The 15797-nt window shown below is 33.9% G+C and overlaps 1 protein-coding gene across 1 annotated transcript; it reads right to left on the minus strand.

Moving 5' to 3' along the window:
* Positions 1 to 3345: 3345 nt before the first annotated feature.
* Positions 3346 to 9591, minus strand: LOC133879829 (UPF0481 protein At3g47200-like). Its single transcript, XM_062318600.1, has 2 exons — positions 9418 to 9591; positions 3346 to 4699 (listed from the first exon to the last, which is right to left on the minus strand). Exon 2 carries the CDS (start codon positions 4645 to 4647, stop codon positions 3346 to 3348), a length of 1302 nt encoding a protein of 433 aa, XP_062174584.1. The 5' UTR covers positions 4648 to 4699; positions 9418 to 9591.
* Positions 9592 to 15797: the final 6206 nt, after the last annotated feature.

The raw sequence follows: 15797 nt of genomic DNA on the forward strand, positions 1-15797 counted from the left end.
GATAGATATATGTCATACTATGATTATCAGGTATATGTTATGAGGCATGTGTCATATGTTGGCTGAGCGACACGTAGTCGTGCCACTGCGATGACTCGTTTTACGTTTTGTATTAAAAAAAAAAAAAAAAAAAAAAAAAAAAAAAAAAAGGGTTCGTCACACTTTTCATATATGGTGTTCCTTGGTATCTATTTTTTGTCATATTAAATTTATATCTTTAACTTGACAGATTTTTAATTGTTGTTGATCTTGATGCTTGCTTAGGCCATAATTTCAACATAAATTTTGGTCCTTGCGCAATCATTTTCTATTACAGGCAGCTTATATTCAATTAATTCACGTGTATTGTTCCCTTAATGTGCAGAGTAATACCACATTAGCTGTTTGAAGAATCACCATATGGAAGACCTTACAGTGAGTATTTTTTTCTTGTGATATTTTGCAGTTCTATTGCTGTTTGAAGAATCGCCTATTCTAAATTGATGAACGTGGATTCCTTTCAATCCTTGTTGACATGCACTGAGAACCATGTGCTTCTAGGGACTGATGAGCTGAGCCAATATGGACAAAATTTGGTTTTATTAGACCAAGATGAGGTACATGTTCTTTCCACATTCTGTTTTCAGCTTTATAACTACAAGAAACATTACCATACGGTGATCTTTTGAAGAAGTCAATCCCCGAATGTTGAATTATTGGTGTTCAGGTGTTGGGAGTACTATGAAAATTTTATGGAAATGGAAAAGTGATGCAGCCCAATTTGGAAATGCCTTCGTGGAGGATCTTAAGTGAAGGAGGAAAGGCTTCTGGAGTGGGAATTTTTAATTCAACAGGAGACAAATCATGCGACTAATCATAGGACAGAAACTCCGTGCGACCCTCGTGCGACGTTGGCTGGAGTGAAGTTGCGACAATTTTTAATAAAGACTACTTTTGTAATTTTACTTTTAGCGTTAAGCCCTGGGTTCTATTTAAGCACAATAAGATTGGATTGACCGCCTAGTTGTTATTGTTGTTGAGTTTTATGAATAAGAATGTTGAAGAGAGAGTTTTTCTTTTGTTTCCTATATTCCTATTCTAGGCTTTATAAAAAAGAGTTGTTTGATGTAGTTTTCACAGATTCAGCTTCTCTCACTCCATAAAAGAAGAAACTATTAGCACCTCAACTTACAAGTTGATATATTGTTTTTGTAGCATAGATATGAGAGAGTAGAGATTTTAGTAATTGGAAAATGTAGAAAAGTAGTGCTGCTTTTTGAATGTTGTTCATTTGTTTGTACCTTCGACTTGAGTGTTGTTCATTTGTATTGATAACAATTAATTTAATTCTAGCACATCCTTACATATTTATCATAATAAATCTAACTCCATTTCAATACCCAATTTGAAAATCTCCTCCTCTTGTCTTTCCCAACATAATTGAAAATAAATCAAGGTTAACATCATTAAAAGAGATATAAAATTGAAAAACATAGTATAATCTCGTTCTTCGGGCTACTCATCTCAGTATAATCTATATAAATCAAATTAATATCATTATAAGGGAGAATAGATGGGCTCATTCTGTTGTGCCTTTTGGTTTTGATGATTGCAAATTGATGTTGTGTGGCCCCTGTTTGGTATCTTATGATTCCTGTTCTTTCTTTTTTTTACCCATTGGGAGATTAAAAATTTTCCTCTGCCAAGCCAAAATGTTGTGTAATGGGCAATTTACCGTTTAGATTTATTTATTTTTTTCTTTCTCATAAATTTCCAGATGGTCATTTTATGATCAGTTGTTTGTTATGACCCTATGAATGAGCATGATGGTTAGTTTCTTCTGCAAAGATAGGATAACTAAAGCCATCTCTCCTAATTACTATTTCAGATATGCCGCTTCTAGCTCTTTTGCTTTACATACCAAACAGAGTATTTTCCATGTCTCTCAACTCAAACCTAAACTAGGTTCCAATTTATCTGTTTTACCAATTTTGTCACCTGTGAATTTAGTAGGCATCATTCAGCCTAAATCAATAGAGATTTTAACTCGTCGATCTCGGCCAAAGAACAATTGTTCCATCACTGAATTGCTGGTGCAATGGCTGGTCAATCCAAAGATGATGCAACTTGGGAGGAGGACCACTCTAACACAAGCCTACCCCCACCTTGTGGGCAAGGTGCTTTAAAGAGGAGAGAATTGTAAGGAGCTCTTCTGAGAAGGTTGATACGTGGCAACGTAAGGAGAGAAGATTGTTACGTGGCATCATAAGGAGAGAAGGCTAATGCGTGCCATCGGAGGAGAAGAAGATAAGCTGGAGAGGCATTGACAGCTGGAGTGAACAAGGCCCAAGAAGATTGTAACTGAAGTCATTATGTTCGTTATAGTCGTTATGTTTGGTAGTTGTAACTGAATGTATTACTGATTCAGTTGATAGGCATAGAAAATTGCGTAAATGAGAGGAAGAGAAAGAGAGAGTTATCGAATTGTTCTAAACTGTTCAAATTGAACGTTGGAGGGTGTGGCTCTTCGAATTGCCTCTTTTCAATAGAATTTCATTCCGTTTCTTCTTTTCCAATTCTCGTTTTCTTCTTAAATTCCGAAGAGAACATGTGTTCTTTTACACAGAAGGATTGATAGAGAAGTTCAGTTGTTGTATCAGTTGAGTTGATCAATGTGCATATGCCAAAAACATACAATCAACGCAAATCCTAGAACCGAAAAAGCAACAAGAAGAAAAACCCACCAAAGATTAACCATAATAGCAAACAATAACTGGAACCAACAAATGAGAAAGAATAGTACCAAGAGTAGAGGGCTGGCTGTCCTGCTGCACTGTTGACAAAATCTCTGCTCAAGGCCAGGAATAATGGACTTAGGTGACTTGGCATCACTCAGATCGATCTATCTTGCACCCCTCAACCTGACACCAATGTGGCTGAGCCCTATACACCACACCACCACCCTTCGTCTCCTTCGGCAGGGTGGACACGGATAGCGAGAACCCAAACCCATCACCCGTTAATTGGCTGAGCCCCCCCGCACCACACCACCAATCCTCGTCTTCTTCAGCGGGGTGGACACGGATGAAGAGGACCCATACCCATCAGGCCATCACCCGGTTTGATGTTATGAGATAGGATGTATGTATGGTACAAGTTATTGTGATTATTTGACTTTTATTACTAAGACAATGAGATCCGGGTTGGCACAGTCATGATATTTATCAAGATCAATTATTCTTACAATTACAAATATATAGTACTTGCAGTCTACAAAAAGAACATCTAAGATCAACAGGATCTATAATTAATCAGACTTATTAAGAGAAACACACATTGAGATTAGCTTACAATTTATTAACTGATCTAAGAGGGGCTTTGATAGTAAGAAAGGACAGAATAAAGGGTTTGTGAAAAGGTGAAGACTAGAATCAAGAATGCAGCCATGAGCGATAAGATCGCCCATGGGTTGCCAAAATAGTCACGCTTCAACATTGCTCGCCATCTATTGCAAGGGCGCCTACAATATGCATTCACTTCACGGTAGAGTTCTAAGTAAAAGAAAGCCCCCACTGAAGCATCACCATAAAGCCTCTTGAAGATACTTGCTCCATCGTCAGTGCCCAAATAGAGGTTTAGAATTCCATTGTCTTTTAGAAAATCTACATCTTGGCTAGTGTTAATAAGGTCAGCAAAGAGCTTAGCATAAGAGGTGATTTCAAAGTCTTTGCTAGGATCACACTGTTCAAATGCAATGAGGTTTCTGTTTAAAGATTCTGTATCATCTTGAACATATTTAAATGGGATTGTCATCACTCCGTCTTTAAAAGTTACATCAAGAAGGCTGCTGTTTGTATCTTCAGCTTTGAATTTAACTCCAGCTTGCACAAGTTCTGTCACAGATGGAATCTGTTCCATACACGTGAGGTTTCTGTGCAAAGTTTTAGAGGCCGGTCTTATTGTGGATGTTCCAATTATGGAGTTTCGTAGGCAATCAAGTATATGGTCGTGTTTGACGTTGTCACGAGGGGGCCATTCAAATCCGTAACACCAAAGGACAAGATTAGGTAGGGATGTCTTTTCAGCATGTGATTTGGTTAGGTCGAACAAACGATCAAGCACGCACCAAGGAAGCTGATTCTCAAGTAGCCTCACGTCATTTGCTAATCTCCAGTTCATCCATGGCATATAGAACACGGGGTCTTCAATATCTGGCTTCACCTCCCCAAAACCTTTGCGGAATAATTCAAGGATAAAACAACCATCGACCACAAGCATCTCTATGAAATCTTTTTCAACAAAACCGATTTCTTCTGCGTAACATGCTCGACATTCTTGCTCAATTCTTCCAATAGCTTCTACAAAACACTTCAAAGTAGTTTTCGCAGTTGGTGCTCGATCGAGGAGGCAATGCAAATACCATAACTTAATTTTTTCCATTGCTTGCAGCTTCTCCTTCCCGCGGTGAAATGGACCAATTGAAACTAACTCAGGCTCGAAAGCCTTTTCATTATGCCTACGTAGTCTATTCGGGACTCTAAATATGGAACATTTAGCTGGTATTGGAGATTTTTGGCAGAGCTTTCCTTGAATCGAAGATGTCACTTCTGTTTCAATATCTCTAATAGTGATGGATGTTTGATTGCTACCACTCGTTTTTGCCATCATTTGTTCTTTCCTATTCTTTCTTTTTGCCACTGCCAAATAATATCTTGAAGATCTGCTTTAATAGTAAGGAAAAGGAAGAAAAAAAAAATGTAGAAAGAAATTTATTTATAATCTTCCAAATTTTTTGATATGACATAACATGAAAAATACTTTTGCAAGTGTGTTTGATGAATAATTTCGTCTTATGAATGGTTTGTTAATGTACCGAAGTAAAGAATAGAAAAAAAATGGCAGAAAAAAAAAAAGAAAAAAAAGAAAAAAAAAAGAAGGTTAAACACTTACACACCCCTGTAGTTTACAAACTTTATTTTGTGCTCCCTCAATTTTCATTTTTATCATAGGTGGTATCTGTGTTAAAGAAAAAGACGGAGATAGTACATTCATCTATTTTTCCATCCAAAATTGAAGGAAATCCATGTCAGCGACACGTGACACCATTAAAAGTGCTACACGTGGCTGCACAATTTTTTTAAATTTTAAAGGCATTATGTTTTAGAAAAAATAAAAATAAAAATATAAGTCATCCCTTTGGGCCACATGGGGTCGCTGGCCACCCCCATTTTGGCCAATAGCCCACCCTAAGGCCAATTTTGGGGGTGGCCATGGACCAAAGTGAGAAGAAAAAAAAAAGGGGGGGGGGGGGGGGGGGGGGGGGGGGGGGGGGGGGTGGAGGGAGGGAAGGAAAGGGTTTGGCCCCTTAGAGATGGCCGAATCACCCCCATTTGTCCAGGGGGGCCCAAAGCCACCCCTTTATTTTTAATTTTTTTTTTTAAAAAAAAAAATTGTGCAACCATGTGTCACACTTTTAATTGTGCCACGTGTCGTTGACGTGGATTTTCATCAGTTTTGGATGGAAAAATAGACTGAGGTATCATCTCCGTCTTTTCCCATATCACAGATACCACCTATGATAAAAATGAAAACTGAGAGAACAAATAGGTATTTAACCCAAAAAAAATAATAACTAAACAAACATACATAGCTAGCTTGCCTTGGCGTGTTCTATTTCTAAAGCAACAAAAGATTTAGGCTTGAGAATGACAATGAACACAACTTAAATCCTAAGAAAGATAAATAAAAAATTAATATATATATATATATATAGTGTGTGTGTGTGTATGTGCGCGTGCGGGGGGTCCAAGATGTTAATTAATTGTTAAAAATGTGTGTATGTGTGTGCGCGCGCGCGGTCCAAGATGTTAATTAATTGTTAAAAACATGAATTGGAGTAACTAAGTGATTAACTAGATAAAATGAGGAAGGAAAACACTAAGAAAATATTTAGAACTAAGTTTCTGATTGAGTTGTGTGTGCGAACGGGTCATGCAGTAGAATTGTGTCCTTTGGCATGTTCGGACGGCTTGCAGACGGGTTGGGCAGTAGGTTCACATCTCGCACGTGTCCGAATAGGCTTGACAAAAAGTTTCATTTTTAGCGCGTGCCTGGACAGGCCTTGGTAGAAATTGCTGGAAGTGAATTTTCAGCTCAATTTTTCCCCATTATCTAGGTTTTGATAATAAACCTTAGATTTCGATAGATTGAAGCTTTCAAACTTAAATCTGATACCATAAACGTGATCCTTGCTATAGGATCTATGTTTTCACTGATCGCTTTGAGGTAATTCGGAAAAATCCTAATTCCTCTAGATTTTGTGTAGGTGTTTTAAAGTTTGAGTTTGATCTCTCAATTTCCTTTAGGTATTTGGGTATTTTGAAGTGTTCTACACAATCTCCATGCATTTTGTTTCACTTTTGGTGAGAAATCAAGGTTAGACCCAAATCCTAGATTTTTCTAAGTGTTGTAAAATTAGCAATTTATGTATCTAACTCTAAGATAATCTTATAGGTTATTTGGATGTGAGTTGGGCTTCACTCAAGTGCACCTAGAAGGCGATTCTTTGAATGTGGTGAACATTTTGAAGAAGACGGGACCTTGTTACACTAGCTTTGGTCATCTCATTGATGATACTAGGCTATGGTTACAGAGACTGGATCCTTTTTGTGTTTACCATGTGAGACATGAAGCTAATCTTGTTGCTCATAGGGTGGCTAAGTTAGCTATTTCCCAATTACTAAATGAGGTGTGGTTAGAGGATTGCCCCTCTTTTCTACAAAATGTAATTTTTACTTAGCTACACTTTTTCTAGCTTATTAAGGATATTCTCATATTCTCAAAAAAAGAAAAAAGAAAAAAAGAAAAAAAAATCTTATGAGTTATTGTTATTAGTTAATGGGTTGTCAAATGGAGCTCTAGAAAATTATAAGTTTTCCATAAGTCTTAATTCTTGAGCAATTCAAAAATTAAGTGAAAATTTAGAGTTAAAAAAATACTATGTGCTAGTATTAATTGTTATCACAATGTCTTATATATAGTAATACATTGCGCGGCTTACAAGAATGATTTCTTTATACCCAATTTTCATGCAGCCTAGGTGAGTATTTCACTCATTGAGAAAATATAATTTGTAGTTTTATAATATGCAAAATACTAAATTTGTTTAACCAAAGCCAATAATATTTTGAGGTGATATATGCTTGTGATTGATTTCAATATCTTAAAATATGTTAAGCTATGCCTTTAGATGATTTCAAATGAGTTGAGAAGTATGTTTCATGATGTAATTGAAAATTGATAGAAAAGCATACAAAGTTATACGATGCATATGTGTATGATAGCATGATCATGATGAGTATGAGATGTAATGAGTATGAACATAGAACGAAATCATTAACACTGAATAGTAAGACCATGGTTGAAAGAACATCATGGCAGAGCAAGTGTAAGACCAATGGGTATAAAGCCCCACAGCATTAAAAACAAGACTGGGGATTCGAGTCTCATAGCAAATAGCAAACAGAGCAAGTGTTCGATCAATGGATATAAAGCCCAACAACATCAGCAACAGAAAATAAAGAAAACAGATGTATGGCAAGCATAATATGATGTGAGACATGATTTACGTTTTAAGATGTTTTCATAGGTAGATGTACCAGTATGCCTATAAGTTTGAATGAAATAGAACATATGTATACAGTTATAGCTAGGTTGGATAGATGATTTAAATGGAATTTCATATTAGATGTATCAATATGCCTATGAGTTTAAATGGAACATAACATATGTATATAGTTACGGCTAGAGTGTAAATGATGTTTAACATGGCATTGAGCTTATTTGTGCTTAGATACAGGTATTTTCCGAAGGTTTGGAAATGCTTGTATCTCTACATAGTTGGGCTATGATACTGCTCATTTTCTACTTAAAAGTACATATATGCTTGTTATTCTTGAAGGTTTGGAAAACTTGAATACGAGTATGGCTTAGCTAGATGATATATGTATAAATGAGTGTATAAGTAATAAGATTTCCTTATAGATACGAAGTGTCTGTGTTTACGATATTAACTACGAAACTTTTAAAGAATGATTCCCACTAATAATTACTATTATGGTAAGATACGAAGTGCCCGTGTTTATGATATTAACTACGAAACTTTAAAAGAACGATTTCCACTAATAGTTACTATTATAGTAAACATATACAAGGTAGAAAAGAAAAGAGTTGGCTCATTGTGAAAACTTAGTGAGTTTTATATTGCTGAGTTTGTGGACTCACACTTTCACCTATGTTGATGTTGCTATCACCACGATTGTGTAGATGTTGATGTTGTAACTGCAGGTATCACTGACGTCGATGAGGACCCAGTGGCTTTATATTTGAGGTAGTACAACTGAAGTCTATCATAACGGTTGTATGTGTTGGACATGAGGATAACCCGTGTTTTGTATAGCCTTTTATATAAGGCTTGTGTCGTATGTGACACTTATTTTGTAAAGTCATTCTTTGATGTAATTAATATTTTGATTAAACCTTAAACATATAGATAGATATATAACTCTAATGTTGTATTTACACTTTTGAGTTAATGAATTTAGTTCTACTACAACAAGTTTATCTCTGATATATTATGCATATATTATAAGACAAGATCGACTCGATATATTGTGGGGCCTAAGGAGACAATTTTAGATAGGGCATTTTTTATGTTTAATTTATATATATATATATATATATATTATTTTTCTTGCTTTTAAGATTTAACATTTTATTGCTAGTAATAAATTTGTCTGCATATTTTTTTTAGATTCAATTATATATATATATATATATATATATATATATATATATATATATATATATATATATATATATATATATATATATATATATATATTCTTTTATGTTTAAAGCTTTTCATAAGTCATAACTAATTATATTTCTAGCATACATATATAATTAAAAAATATTATAAATAAAAAGGTGACATAAAAGAAAACCTGATTTATCAAATACGCTTCGCTCTGTAATAAAATTATGTAACAATTTTAACCTGCATAAGACAGTTTTTTTTTAATAATTAGTAACTAATTTATACAGACAAAATAATAAATTGGCATCCTTTCATAATTTCATATGCCTAATATTAGTTTACTAATAAAGTAACTCCTTTTCCTTATTGTTTAAAAAAAAAAAAAAAAAAAGGAAGGTTACTTTTTCGCATGGGAAAATGACTTACAAAAAAAAAAAAAAAAAAACAAAGAAAAGATGTGGCGGTGAAATAGCCACACCTTTTCACCTTCATCTCTTGTCAAAGACGTGGACCGTGTGGCTGTTTCACTTTTCATCTTATCTCTGACGTTTGATACACCCATTTAATGTATATAAAAAATAGAGTCATTTCTGTACAAGAAAATAAAGGGAAGGCTTTACTCTTTAGAGCCAGAGTGGAGTGGAGAAGAGATTGCCGACTGTGTGTGAGAGATTGACGAATGGAGCGTAGTAGAGAGGCCGGAGGTTAGAGTTGACTGCTGGTCAAGCGGGCGAGCTTGTAGCAGTGTCCTGCACCTCCTAGGCTCCTTCTTCTTGGCTGCCGGAGGAAATTGCAACACATTTTAGAGAGTGATTTTGGTAATTTGCTGAGAGAGATTGTTTTGTATTTTTTTTTTTTTTTTCAAAACAAAGAAAAAGTGTTATTTACTTCTTCTATTAATTTTTCCGTGCGGGAGTTATAGAGTCTCAAATGGAGAGATTGCCCTCTTTTTTTTTTTTACTAACTTTTTATATTCTTAGGCATCTGACGGTTGGGTTTTTTATGTGAGGGTTCTTTAATCTGTCAAAGGAACAGATAAATCACTGTGTTTATTTTGCTTCGGCAAAATCTTGTGTTCCTAGGCCTTAAGGTTGACCTATCCATGGGATTTAGAGTTGATGCATGTTTTTTTTTCCCTTTCTTTAGCAAAATTGTTGTGCACTATAATTGGGCCTTTTTTTTTTTTTTTTTTAACAAATCTGTCTTAATTTTTTCATGTTTATAGAGCAATACTATTTTTGGGGCCTTTTTTCACTGGGCTTTACGCCACCGCCTAAGTCGCCTAATAGAAGAGGCAGCCCTGTTATAAGATGTATTAAATTGATATTGGCTTAATGATTAAGCGCCATGTCATTGTGATGATTATGTTCGTAAAAAAACAAAAATGGGTCGTATTTAAAAAAATGCAAGAAAAATAAAAATAAAAACTTTACCTTTGTTTTAACAGGGAAGTATGGGCTGGCTAGCGTCGGTGAAGAGGGAGGAAAGCCGTGAGAGAGAGAAGAGCGAGCGAGGATGTGTTGTCCACTGGGTGAAGAGAGATAAAACGGGAAGCCATGAGAGACGAGAAAGAGGAAGGATGCGGTTTTACTACGGGATGAAGAGAGATAAAAAGAGAGCAGAGGGAGCCTTTGTATAGATAAGAAAGAGATTTAGTCAACTTTAAAATGGTTGTTGAGTTGTTAAAAAAAAAAAGAAGGAAAAAAAAAGGGGTTGTTGAGGAATTAAGGATTGATTAAGAGTGCTTACCTAAACTTCCTGGTGGAAGCTCGGAAAGTGAATGGCGGCTTCCTAAAGGGTCTCGACAATTGATTGAGCACTATCTTTAAGCATCATTCATATTGGTACGTACGCTCTTTAGAGGGTCTGAAAAGCACGAGAGAAAGGTGGTTGGAGAAAATTGTTTTGAGGCATGGTATCTGCTACTACCGTTACTCAAACACCTGTCATAGCGACGACCGTCATATCCTTACTATCATAGCTTCTGAAGTTCGGCATCGGTACCTCCGGGCACGTTGAGACATCAGTCTGAAAGCATAAACATAAGGAAAATGTTAAAAAAAACATAGGTTACACAACCCTCTCTTTTATGGGATGGGGCCTACATGTGGTGGGCCTCATCCCATGTGAGAGGCCAAGAGTGTTTAACCGGTGTTTCTAACACCTCCTACGTAAAATAAAGGATTTAGGGTTATTTTCAACCATATTTGTTCAAGCGTTTCAAAGAACTTTTGAAAACAAAATAATAAGAGGTATCTTCTAATCTATATCTGCTGAATACAGTATTGATGGAGTGCACATACTATTTATTTACAGGATAGATCAGGGATCTTCAAAATTGTTGTACACCATAATTGTTTTCCTGTCAAGGAATAATTAATTAAATTGACTTGATATCAATTTACAAATTGATGTCAATGACAATTAATTTGATTTGATTCCATTAGATAATTTACAATTAAATGATCATACCATACACCGTATATACAATTGTTATTAAATATAATAAATCATATATACATGTGGCATATATGTCATATATATATAAGATAAAATCTTACATTTTTCCACTTCGCTTTTATGACACGTCCTCATGGTGTTAGATTTTTTAGTGTGGCTACCTACTTATGGAATCCCTCTACTCAACTATGAAATATTTCACATGAATCATAGCGGTAAAACCATTATATGATAGGTCATTCCTTTCATATATTAAAATGTGTAACAATCCTTATATATGTACCATATTTATGGGTAATTAGTCTTTATGAATGACCTTCTTATATATGAGTTATTCGGGATCAACTTTATTTATCCACACGGATAAAAAAATAATAAATGTGCAGAAAAAAACTTTATAATAATAACTTTATGTCTGTGGACTAAACAGAAAGAAATGAAGCAAAATAAAAAAAAATAAAATAAAATAAAATAAAATGAATTAATGAGTTTTATAACTCCACATAACTTTATACTTTTTTTACCCGTAAACTTTTAGTCATAGGATCCACAATTATTAATTCAATACTTATAATGCTCCGTAAAGACTAAGAAATTAAGTGGGGAATTTAGCAATTAATAATTCATATTTATTAAATAGGACGGATTAATATTAGATTCTAAGTAATGTTTATGTTATTGAAATAAAATAAGTTTAAGATAAAATAATAGAATTAGAATAATAATAATAATAATAATAATAATAATAATAATAATAATAATAATAATAATAATAATAATAACGGGTTTTAATGAAATAAATAATTAATTAAATGGGTAGTGAGTAATTAAATTAAATGTGGGGTCAAATGTCAATTATTAAATGATAGGATTTTAGTAAGATGAGAGTCCTACTATAATTAGTAATAGTTGGAGGCTTTAAATAAATGGTTAAATACCCAATTGGTACCTGAGCTTTAAAGGTTTTTAAATTTAGTACTTCAGTTTTTATTTGTATCATAGGTGATACTTGAGTTAAGGGTAAAAACTCATTTGGTACCTTTGTTAGATTTTTCATCTAAATATTAACGGCTCGCCACGTGTCAACCTCTGACTATATATATAAAAAAAAAAAATTAATAAAAAGTAATAAATTTTTTTAATTTTTTTTTAAAAAAAACAAACAAAAAATTGAAAAAAAAAAAGAAAAGAAAAAAAAGAGGGGTGGCTGAGCCACCTCCCTTGGCCACCATTGGGGTGCCCGGCCACCCCCATTTTGGCCAAGGGGGTGGCTGGCCGGTCTGGGGTGGCCGAACGATCCCCATAGGCCACGGGGGTGGTTCGGCCACCTATAGGCCAGCCAATCTAGGGGTTTTTTTTTTTTCCTTTTCTTTTCTGCCATGGGGTGGCCGGCTACGCCCATGGTGAGCCACCCCTCTTCTTCTTCTTCTTCTTCTTCTTCTTTTTTTCAATTTTTTAATTTTTAAAGATTTTTTTATATATAGTGCCACGTGTCAACCTCAGTGGTTGACAAGTGGCAGACCGTTAATATTTGGATGAAAAATCTAACAGAGATTCCAAATGGGCTTTGCTGTACAAATTTTAATTATTCGCAAGTGCACAAATTGTTTGCAATATAGTGTGTGCAAGTGCGATGTCGAATTCATAAGAAATTTCGTTTTTGCAAATAAAATTTAAATCCAAATTAATTTAATCCTAACATAGTTCCAAATATTAAGAGATTATTTTTGTGAATGAAAATCAAAAGCATAAACAAAATTAACTAGAGTGAATGTAATCAAATAAAGAAAAGCACTAAGACATCGGGATTCGCACTCACAAACTCATAGCAACATATTCCCATGATTAATAATATTTTTCAAAATTCTCACAATAAAATCTTAAATATGTTTTACTTTTGCTTCAAATAATTAACCAAAATTATCTCATGTATCCATTCTTTATACAAATCACGAAAGAAATCAAATTTAAATTAAAATATCAATTGTATCCGTAGATCAATAAATCACAAGGGATATTCAATTTTTTTTAAACAAAGAAAACCAAGCACGATCAATTCTATAGAACAATCCTAAATCATCAAATATATCATTGAATCACAAAAAATATCCAAGAATCATTCCACAAAATTGAATTGAAGTAAAACAATTGAAAATCAAATTCATTAAAATTGAAAAATATTACATCACATAAGAATATTGTTGTTAATCATAAATGAGGTTTCATCCTCAACTTTAGTTGAGGGTTTAGCCTCTCATGGTTAAAAATAACATACTAACTTAAATTGAAAACATTAAAAATTAAAAGAACTTGCAAGAAAAATTGTTATAAGAAGACACCAAAATTCTACTCTAGCCTCACACTCCTTTTTTTTGAATTATTGATAGTAGGACAACAAAATTGTTGGGATCTCTATCCTCAAAAATAAGGGAAACACATCCTCTCCCTTTCAAATGAACGGGAGAGTATTCAGCTCCTTATAATTTAGGGGTATTATTGTCTTTTCACATTGTTTAGACAAAAATACCCTTACACTATAAGGGACCGGATACTCTCTCATTTATTTGAACCGGAGAGGATCCTACTACAAAAATAAGATCCTCTCGATAAACCAACTAAATTCATATTTCCTATTTTTGTATCAATGTAGGGTCCCTACTATTGTGGTATAGGGGCAGACAAGGCACTTGGTCGTGATATAGTGGATTCACACTATAAGGCCTGCCTCTATGCTGGAATTAACATCAGTGGAATTAATGGGGAAGTTATGCCAGGCCAGGTGAGCTTAGTTCAAACTGCATTCTTTTTCTTTCTTCCTCCACTATTAAGAGATCATAATTTGTTGGCGTGAAATTGATCTTCATATATTTCCTGTTAATGGCTGTGATGATCTGGGGGTGAAACAGTGGGAATTTCAAGTTGGTCCTGCTGTCGGTATTTCTGCTGGGGATCAGTTATGGGTTGCTCGATACATTCTTGAGGTTTGTTCAAAGACACTATTATATTTTATTAATTTTTTATCACATTTGTCAATCAACACCATTATTTTCTTTTTCTGTAGGTGGGGTAGGCCATTAACGACTTTATTCTTACAAAATTATTGATTGAGAGGTATGTCGGTTGTGCACTTCAAAGGCAATTCCCATGAAATTTCTTTTATGTTTGGTTTGCTTTTTTGTTTTCTTTTTCTTTCGGTGGGGTAGGTCATTAACAGCTTTATTCTTTCAAAATTAATCTCTGAAGTTTTAAATCAGTTTTCTACTTTCCTTTTATCTTTTATTCCTTTGATTCAATCCCAAAGCCATCTCTCCTAATTACTATTGCACATATCACATATAGCTGTTTTGCTTTACATACCAAAACAAAGTGTTCCATTGAAATATTGTTTCATTGTCAAAAGATTCTCAAGAACTCTTAACAGTTTGATCATCAATGAGGTCATTAAGGAAACCATTAATATTGTAATCACGTTGCAATTGATATGAAAATATTTTTTTCAAAGGAAGTGTCCATGAAGTTTCTTTCTTTCATGTTTGGGGATCAGATGTTGAAAATTTTCATTTCAACATAGACTTAAGATGATAACAAAGACTTGGTTCAAGTCACCCACTGAGGTCGTTTTCCTGTTTTGCTTCTTGTTTGATTTAGTGAGATGCTGTGGAGTCCACCACAATTGGCCATATTCAATCAACAATTGGCCATATTCAATTATGAGGGCTGCACTTACCCCTACTTTTTACACACACTTTTTTACACCCTGGCGTGGCAAGAGCTTCACCACATATTTTATTTTTATTTTTTTCTAGAAAAGGTCGCAGGGGCAAAGAAAAAAGCGGAAAAAAAAAAGAAAAAAAAAAAGAGAGAATTACTAACCGCCTACCCTTATTTTATATATATATATATATATAGAAAAAGTATATATATTAAAAATTTGTTTGTATTTGGTTATTTGGATTTATAATGTTTTGGAGTATGTATTTGGTTATTTGTAATGTTTTGGTTTTGGATTTGTTTGTATTTGAATTTGTAGGTTTTGGATTTGTATTTTTTTAATAGATATTTTGGATTTGTATTTAGATTTGTTAATTTTGTACGAAAATGTCCAAAAATTATTAATTGTTTTTTTTAAAAAAAAAAAATTAGAACCTGTTCAAAAATCGGACCAAAGCCCAAATTAAAAAGCGGTTTTCAAACGTTATAAATATAATAACCGCTAACCGGCAGTTATAAAAATATAACTGGTCAAAACGTTATAAATATACTTTGTTCCCCATAAGGCCATAGCTGGGCAAAACGCGCCCCCCCCAAAAAAAAAAAAAAAAAAAAAAAGAAAAAGGATCAACTTAATCAATATGTCAGAAACAGACAATTTACTTTTATTTTTTTATCTATTTCTTATAAACAGATATTACTTTTTATTGATTTTGAGAGCAACCAGTTTAACAATTTTAACTACCATGAAAAGTTGTTCCAAATGAGTAAAATATACTTTATCCAGAAAAAGATATTCATAAAATAAATCTAATAACTCAAGCATGAA

Source organism: Alnus glutinosa, chromosome 10 (assembly GCF_958979055.1).
Source record: "Alnus glutinosa chromosome 10, dhAlnGlut1.1, whole genome shotgun sequence".
NCBI classification, from domain to species: Eukaryota; Viridiplantae; Streptophyta; class Magnoliopsida; order Fagales; family Betulaceae; genus Alnus; species Alnus glutinosa.

What these genes read in the sequence shown, in the direction of transcription:
- LOC133879829 (XM_062318600.1), bottom strand. Translation starts at nt 4,647, where the DNA reads ATGATGGCAAAAACGAGTGGTAGCAATCAAACATCCATCACTATTAGA.